At 50.3% G+C, this 8,779-nt stretch overlaps 1 protein-coding gene across 1 annotated transcript; it reads left to right on the top strand.

Annotated features, from left to right (window-relative positions):
• The first annotated feature begins 18 nt into the window (after positions 1-18).
• LOC135974493 (mediator of RNA polymerase II transcription subunit 15-like) lies at positions 19-1,964 on the top strand. Its single transcript, XM_065562709.1, has 2 exons — positions 19-533; positions 1,352-1,964. The coding sequence occupies exons 1-2, from the start codon at positions 143-145 to the stop codon at positions 1,852-1,854; spliced, it is 894 nt and encodes a 297-aa protein (XP_065418781.1). The 5' UTR covers positions 19-142; the 3' UTR covers positions 1,855-1,964.
• The last annotated feature ends 6,815 nt before the right edge of the window (positions 1,965-8,779 follow it).

Raw genomic sequence — 8,779 nt, 5'->3', positions numbered from 1 at the left:
GTCCCAGGATCGCAAAAGAGCTCCAGCATGGACCGAACGGGAGGTACGAGATCTGCTCGCCATATGGGGAGATGAAGCAGTGATAGCTTAACTCCGTAGCAGTAAAAGAAATGGAAAAGTATTAGAAAAGATCTCCAAGGCCATGAAGGACCGAGGCCATAACAGGGACACACAGCAGTGCCGCGTGAAAATTAAGGAGCTACGGCAAGCTTACCACAAAGCCAGAGAAGCAAACGGAAGGTCTGGGGCAGAGCCGCAAACTTGCCGCTACTACGCGGAGCTGCATGCGATCCTAGGGGGTGCAGCCACCACTACCCCAACCGTGTGCTATGACTCTCTCACTGGAGAAACACACAGGGAAGACGGTTCGGGGAACGAGGAAGATGAGGATGGAGGTACTGTAGGTAGCTCACAGCAGCAAGGAAGCGGAGAAACCGGTTTCCCCAACAGCCAGGATATGTTTGTGACCCTGGACCTGGAACCAGTAACCCCCGAACTCACCCAAGACCCTCAGGGCACACAGGAGACCTCTGGTGAGTGTAACTTTGTAAATATTTGTAAACATTACACACAAAAAAGCAAGCGTGTTTAATGATTAATTTGCCCTGGCAATCGCAGCCAGTACATCTACTGGAAAAGTCTGTTAACATGTATGGGGATGGAGCGGAAATCCTCCAGGGACATCTCCAGAAAGCTCTCCTTTATGTACTCCCAAAGCGTTTGCAAAAGGTTTCTGGGGAGGGCTGCCTTATCCCGTCCGCCATGGTAGGACACTTTACCACGCCAGGCCAGTAGCACGTAGTCTGGAATCATTGCATAACAAAGCATGGCAGCGTATGGTCCCGGTGTTTGCTGGCATACAGACAACATCCATTCCTTATCTCTCTTTGTTATCCTCAGGAGAGTGATATCATTCACGGTCACCTGGTTGAAATGGGGTGATTTTATTAAGGGGACATTCAGAGGCGCCCGTTCCTGCTCTTCTGAACAGAAATGTTCCCCGCTGTTAACCACGCGGTGGAGGGGAGGGGTGAAGTGATCATCCCAGAGAATCGTGTATGGGGGGGGGGTGGTTTACTTGTGTTTGTGCCGCATGTTAACCGGGAAACCGCAGCCCCTCCTTTTACATTGAAAACCCATTTTAAATGGACAACCCAATTCATCCTTGATATGGGAAATGCGCTGCTGTTTGCAACCTTTCCCGCATGTTAAGAAGGTTAAAAAAGCCAAAACACTGTGGCCTACCATGGCTGTCTGCAAGCCGAAATATGCGACCTTGTAATGAAAGAGTGTACCCATTGTTCTCTAAAATGTGTCTTTTTTTAACCACCTCTCCCTTCTCCTCCACCAGCTGCAAATGTTTCTCCTTCGCAGAGGCTCGTGAACATTAGAAAGAGAAAACGTAGGACGAGGGACAATATGTTCACGGAGCTGCAGATGTCCTCCCACGCTGATAGAGCACAGCAGAATGCGTGGAGGCAGTCAATGTCGGAGATGAGAAAAGCCCAATATGAACGAGAGGAGAGGTGGCGGGCTGAATGGCGGGATGAAAAGAGCAAGTGGCGGGCTGAAGACGATAGGTGGCGTCAGCTTGCAGACAGACGGCAAGAGTCAATGCTCCGTCTGCTGGAGCATCAAACTGATATGCTCGAGCGTATGGTTGAGCTGCAGGAAAGGCAGCAGGAGCAGAGACCGCCGCTACAGCCCCTGTGTAACCAACAACCCTCCTCCCCAAGTTCCATAGCCTCCTCACCAAGGCGCCCAAGAACACGGTGGGGGGGCCTCCATCCACCCAGTCACTCCACCCCAGATGATCGCCCAAGCATCAGAAGGCTGGCCTTCAATAAGAGTTAAAGTTTTAAAATGCAGTGTGTCCTTTTCCATCCCTCCTCCCCCACCCATCCCAGGCTACCTTGGCAATTATCCCCCTACTTCTGTGAGGAACTAATAAAGAATGCATGAATGTGAAAAAACAATGACTTTATTGCCTCTGCAAGCGGTGCTCGAATTGGGGAGGGGAGGGTGGGGTGGGGTGGTTGGTTTACAGGGAAGTAGAGTGAACCGGGTCGGGGGGGGGGGGGGGGGTTGGAGGGTTCATCAAGGAGAAACAAACAGAAGTTTCACACAGTAGCCTGGCCAGTCACAAAACTCGTTTTCAAAGCTTCTCTGATGCGCACCGCGCCCTGCTGTGCTCCTCTAATCGCCCTCGTGTCTGGCTGCGCGTAATCAGCGGCCAGGCGAGTTGCCTCAACCTCCCACCCCGCCATAAAGGTCTCCCCCTTACTCTCACAGATATTGTGGAGCGCACAGCAAGCAGCAATAACAATGGGGATATTCTTTTCGCTGAGGTCTGAGCGAGTCAGTAAGCTGCGCCAGCGCGCTTTTAAACGTCCAAATGCACATTCCACCACCATTCGGCACTTGCTCAGCCTGTAGTTGAACAGGTCCTGACTCCTGTCCAGGCTGCCTGTGTACGGCTTCATGAGCCATGGCATTAAGGGGTAGGCTGGGTCCCCAAGGATCACGATAGGCATTTCAACATCCCCAACGGTCACTTTCTGGTCCGGGAAGAAAGTCCCTTCCTCCAGCTTTCGAAACAGAGCAGAGTTCCTGAAGACGCGAGCATCATGTACCTTTCCCGGCCATCCCACGTTGATGTTGGTGAAACGTCCCTTGTGATCCACCAGGGCTTGCAGCAGCATTGAAAAGTACCCCTTGCGGTTTACGTAGTCGGTGGCTTGGTGCTCCGGTGACAAGATAGGGATATGGGTTCCGTCTATGGCCCCGCCACAGTTTGGGAATCCCATTTCAGCAAAACCATCCACTATTGACTGCACGTTGCCCAGAGTCACTACCCTTGCTATCACCAGGTCTTTCATTGCCCTGGCAAATTGGATCACAGCAGCCCCCACCGTAGATTTGCCCACTCCAAATTGATTCCCGACTGACCGGTAGCTGTCTGGCGTTGCAAGCTTCCACAGGGCTATCGCCACTCGCTTCTCAACTGTGAGGGCTGCTCTCATCTTGGTATCCTGGCGTTTCAGGGCAGGGGAAAGCAAGTCACAAAGTTCCATGAAAGTGCCCTTACGCATGCGAAAGTTTCGCAGCCACTGGGAATTGTCCCATACCTGCAGCACGATGCGATCCCACCAGTCTGTGCTTGTTTCCCGGGCCCAGAATCGGCGTTCCATGGCATGAACCTGCCCCAGTGACACCATGATTTCCACATTGCTGGGGCCTGTGCCTTGTGAGAGGTCTATGTCCATGTCAATTTCCTCATCACTCTCGTCGCCGCGCTGCAATCGCCTCCTCGGCTGGTCCGGGTTTCGCCTTGGCATGTCCTGGCTCTGCATATACTCCAGGACAATGCGCGTGGTGTTCATAGTGCTCATAATTGCCGCGGTGATCTGAGCGGGCTCCATGATCCCAGTGCTAGCTATGGCGCCTGGTCAGAAAAAAGGCGCGAAAGTAGTATCTGATGGACCAGGAGAAGGAGGGAGGGCGGGAGGGAGGGAGGGCCGAGTGACGACATGGCGTACAGGTACAGGAACAGGGAGAAACACAAACAACTGTCACACAGAATGGTCCCCCCAAAGATTAAACTGAAAACCCTGGGCTTAGCAGGCCGTTGATTTCACGGAGGAAGGGAAAGCAAATGAATACAGAACAAATCTATTTTTTACATCTTAAGCTGGCAGCCGACGGTGCAGCATGAGTGATAGCCTCTCCAGTATGATGATGATGGATACCAATCATAATATACCATCGTCTGCAAGGGGCTGCTGCTGTGTAGCAATGCAGCCCCACGTCTGCCAGCCCCACGTCCGCCAGCACCCAGCATCGCCCTCGGCCTCTTCTGGGTGCTTAGCAGACAATACTGGGCAATTGGCAGAAAATAGTATACTACGACTGGTAGCCATCATCATCGAAACATGTCTGCCCAGGTGGCCATGATTGACAGCCACTCCAGTATGACGACGATGGGTACCAGTCATAATATACCATCGCCTATCAAAGGGCAAGGGGCTGGTGCAATGCAGCCCTACAGCTGCCAGCCCCACGGCTATCAGTCATGCTACACCGTCTACCGCCAAAAGGCAGTTAGCAGCTGCTGCTGTATAGCAATGCAGTCCCACGTCTGCCGGCACCCAGAGGACATATGGTGACGGTGAGCTCAGCTGAGCTGAGCGGGCTCCATGCTTGCCGTGGTATGTTGTCTGCACAGGTAACCCAGGTAAAAAGGCGCAAATCTATTGTCTGCCGTTGCTGTGACGGGGGGGGAGGGGCCTGACGACATGTACCCAGAACCACCCGCGACACTGTTTTGCATCATCCGGGCATTGGGATCTCAACCCAGAATTCAAAGAAAAGGCGCGAAAGTAGTATCTGACGGACTAGGGGAAGGAGGGAGGGCGGGCCAAGTGACGACATGGCGTACAGGTACAGGGAATTAAAATGAAGAACAGTGGCTGTGCATCAGGGAGAAACACAAACAACTGTCACACAGAATGGTCCCCCCAAAGATTAAACTGAAAACCCTGGGTTTAGCAGGCCGTTGATTTGACGGAGGGAGGGGGAAGCAAATGAATACAGAGCAAATCTATTTTTTACATCTTAAGATGACGGTGCAGCGTGACTGATAGCCCTCGGCATCTTTCTGGGTGCTTGGCAGCAAATACGGGGCGCTTGGCAGTTAGTGTATGACGATGGTCTTCAGGCCTATTGCACGATCGGCTGCTCGGGGAAGACTCTGCTAACGTGCGATGACCCGACTTGTAATAGGATGGCTAACAGTCGTAATACACCATCCACTGCCAAAAGGCAAGCCCCACGGCTGCCAGCACCCAGATCGCCGATGAAGGCTACCAGTCTACTGCACCGTCTACCGCCAAAAGGCAGTTAGCAGCTGCTGCTGTGTAGCAATGCAGTCCCACGTCTGCCGGCACCCAGAGGACATATGGTGACGGTGAGCTCAGCTGAGCTGAGCGGGCTCCATGTTGTCTGCACAGGTAACCCAGGTAAAAAGGCGCAAATCTATTGTCTGCCGTTGCTGTGACGGGGGGGGAGGGGCCTGACGACATGTACCCAGAACCGCCCGCGACACTGTTTTGCATCATCCGGGCATTGGGATCTCAACCCAGAATTCCAAGGGGCGGCGGAGACTGCGGGAACTGTGGGATAGCCGTGGGATAGCTACCCATAGTGCAATGCTCCGGAAGTCGACGCTAGCCTCGTACTGTGGATGCGGTCCGCCGACTAGAGCACCTAGAGCATTTTATGTGTGGACACACACAATCGGCTGTATACAACCGATTTCAATAAAACCGGCTTCTATAAATTCGAACTAATTTCGTAGTGTAGACATACCCTTAAACAACTTGCTTACAAACTCAAACATAAAAATACAAAAGTGTCCCAGCCCACTATTACTGAAAAATTGCTTTCTTTCTCCTTTTTACTATCTAATTATAAAATAAATCAATTAGAATATAAATATTGTACTTATCAGTGTATAGTATACAGAGCAGAATAAACAAGTGATTTGCCTGTATGAAACTTTAGTTTGTACTGACTTTGCTAGTGCTTTTTATGTAGCCTGTTGTTAAATTAGGCAAATATCTAGATGAATTGATGTAGCTAATGTAGTGCCCATCTTTAAAAAAGGGAAGGAGGAGGATCCGGGGAATTACAGGCCAGTCAGCCTCACCTCAGTCCCTGGAAAAATCATGGAGCAGGTTCCTAAGGAATCAATTATGAAACACTTCGAGGAGAGGAAAGGGATCGGGACTAGTCAGCATGGATTCACCAAGGGGAAGTCGTGCCTGACTAACCTAATTGCCTTCTATGATGAGATAACTGGGTCTGTGGAGGAGGGGAAAGCAGTGGATGTGTTATTCCTTGACTTTAGCAAAGCTTTTAATACAGTCTCCCACAGTATTCTTGCTGCCAAGTTAAAGAAGTATGGGCTGGATGAATGGACTGTAAGGTGGATAGAAAGCTGGCTAGATCGTCGGGCTCAACGGGTAGTGATCAATGGCTCCCTGTCTAGTTGGCAGCCGGTTTCAAGCGGAGTGCCCCACGGGTCAGTCCTGGGGCTGGTTTTGTTTAATATCTTTATTAATGATCTGGAGGATGGTGTGGACTGCACTCTCAGCAAGTTTGCAGATGACACTAAACTGGGAGGCGTGGTAGATACACTGGAGGGTAGGAATCAGATACAGAGGGACCTAGACAAATTAGAGGATTGGGCCAAAAAAATACCCTGATGAGGTTCAACAGGATAAGTGCAGAGTCCTGCACTTATGACAGAAGAATCCTATGCACTGTTACAGACTAGGGACCGAATGGCTAGGTAGCAGTTCTGCAGAAAAGGACCTAGGGGTCACAGTGGACGAGAAGCTGGATATGAGTCAACAATGTGCTCTTGTTGCCAAGAAGGCTAACAGCATTTTGGGCTGTATAAGTAGGGGCATTACCAGCAGATTGAGGGACATGATCGTTCCCCTTTATTTGACATTGGTGAGGCCTCATCTGGAGTACTGTGTCCAGTTTTGGGTCCCACACTACAAGAAGGATGTGGAAAAATTGGAAAGAGTCCAGCAGAGGGCAACAAAAATGATTAGGGGTCTGGAGCACATGACTTATGAGGAGAGGCTGAGGGAACTGGGATTGTTTAGTCTCCAGAAGAGAAGAATGAGGGGGGATTTGATAGCTGCTTTCAACTACCTGAAGGGGGGTTCCAAAGAGGATGGAGCTCAGCTGTTCAGTGGTGGCAGATGACAGAACAAGGAGCAATGGTCTCAAGTTGCAATGGGGGAGGCCTAGGTTGGATATTAGGAAACACTGTTTCACTAGGGGGGAGGGATAGCTCAGTGGTTTGAGCATTGGCCTGCTAAACCCAGGGTTGTGAGTTCAATCCTTGAGGGGGCCACTTAGGGATCTGGGGCAAAATCAGTATTTGGTCCTGCTAGTGAAGGCAGGGGGCTGGACTCAATGACCTTTCAAGGTCCCTTCCAGCTCTAGGAGATAATAATAAATAATGGAGATATCCAAGAGGGTGGTGAAACACTGGAATGCGTTACCTAGGGAGGTGGTGGAGTCTCCTTCCTTGGAGGTTTTTAAGGCCCGGCTTGACAAAGCCCTGGCTGGGATGATTTAGTTGGGAATTGGTCCTGCTTTGAGCAGGGGGTTGGACTAGATGACCTCCTGAGGTCCCTTCCAACCCTGATAGTCTATGATTCTACCCCCTGGAGGACCTCTGTAGCCCTAGAGGTACACATGTACCCCTGGTTGAGAACCACTGGTTTAATTCACCCTTGAAGTCATCAGTCATGGTCTTACTGCTTTCCCCATCTCATGCCTGCTCACCCACTGGACCCATAGGGTTGGGCATGAAAGGCAGAGGTTCGAATCTTAGTCCTGTCTGTCCCTTGGAGTTAAAGATAAGCATGTTCTTGTGTGTTTTGCTGGACTGGAGCCAGCATGCTCAAAATTTTACAGGATCAAAATTCTTAGTCAATCTCCCACTGAAACTACTTGTTCTTCTTTGAGTGTGTCCCCCTATTGGTGCTGTACCATAGGATGTGCCACATGCCCATGCGCTCTTGACCAGATTATGCAAAGCAGCATCTGCAGGCCCATGCCTGCACCAAGCAGCCTCTCATGCTTTCCCAAGATGGCACAGACCCAATGCCATTCAGTTCCTTCTCAACTGCCTGCAACTCTAGGTGGACTTTCTTCCTGCCTTTTCTGAACATAGCAATTTACCCTTAGTGTTGGGTTTTTTTCTTTTCTTGTTTAGTTATTTTTTTATATCTTTCTACTTTAATTTTAGCACAGTTGTGTTTGGATGGGGCAGCTACTCCCTGTCTCTCTCTCCCCTCCCCGCCCCTTCCCCTTTAAAACTGCTGGTTTTGGTCCTTTAGCCCTCTGGGTTATGCCGCAGACCCCGGAGTTTAAGCCCTGCCAGACCCATTATAGTCAGATTCCTTAAGGGCTTATACAACTTGTTTCCCCCTATATGGAACACAGCTGCCCTAACCCACCATGGACCTTAATTTGATTATCAAAGCCCTGGGGAAAAAAAAAAAAAAAAAAAACACACCCTTTGAACCAAAGGCTAGCTGTTCTCTCCTCCACCTCTCCCTCAAAACCTTATTTCTGATAGCCATCACTTCAGTTAGATGAATGGGAGAGCTCAGTCTTCTCCTGGCAGACCAACTATTTACTACCTTCTATAGAGATAAGGTTACACTGCATCCCCATCCTCGATTCCTCCCTAAAGTTTCTTCGGAATACCATATTAATTAAAAGGTCAATCTACCAGTGTTCTACCCAAAGAACCATGCCTCCAGAGAGGAAAGCAGCCTACACACACTAGATGTCAGAAGAGCTCTTGCCTTCTACCTTGACAGGGACTAAGACCTTCCAGGCCTCCTCCCAGATTGTTTGTATCATTTGCAGAAAGGATGAAAGGACAACGTACTTCCACTCAAAGACTGCTGAAGTGGGTTTCAGGTTGCATTTTAACCTGTTACAAACCTGCTGGGATACAGGCCCCTCAGAACTACAGCATTCTCTACCAGAGCTTGATCCACATTTCTAGTTCCACTGAAAGTCGCTCCCGTAACAGAAATCTGTAGGACTGCACCTTGGTCTTCCATTCACACCTTTGCCAAGCATTATGCCATTCTACCTGCTTGGGATGATACCACCTGTGGTGATGCAGTCCCCCCCCCACCCCAAACCAGCTTGGACTTGGTTCCTCAGCACCCACCTC

Source organism: Chrysemys picta, chromosome 12 (assembly GCF_011386835.1).
Source record: "Chrysemys picta bellii isolate R12L10 chromosome 12, ASM1138683v2, whole genome shotgun sequence".
NCBI classification, from domain to species: Eukaryota; Metazoa; Chordata; order Testudines; family Emydidae; genus Chrysemys; species Chrysemys picta.
This window is presented reverse-complemented; position numbering and strand designations above follow the sequence as displayed.

Bases quoted from the DNA above. Each gene is read 5' to 3' on its own strand.
- LOC135974493 (XM_065562709.1), top strand. From the start codon at position 143: ATGAAGGACCGAGGCCATAACAGGGACACACAGCAGTGCCGCGTGAAA. The intron at 534-1,351 runs GTGAGTGTAACT...CTCCTCCACCAG, and splicing joins GGGCACACAGGAGACCTCTG to CTGCAAATGTTTCTCCTTCG.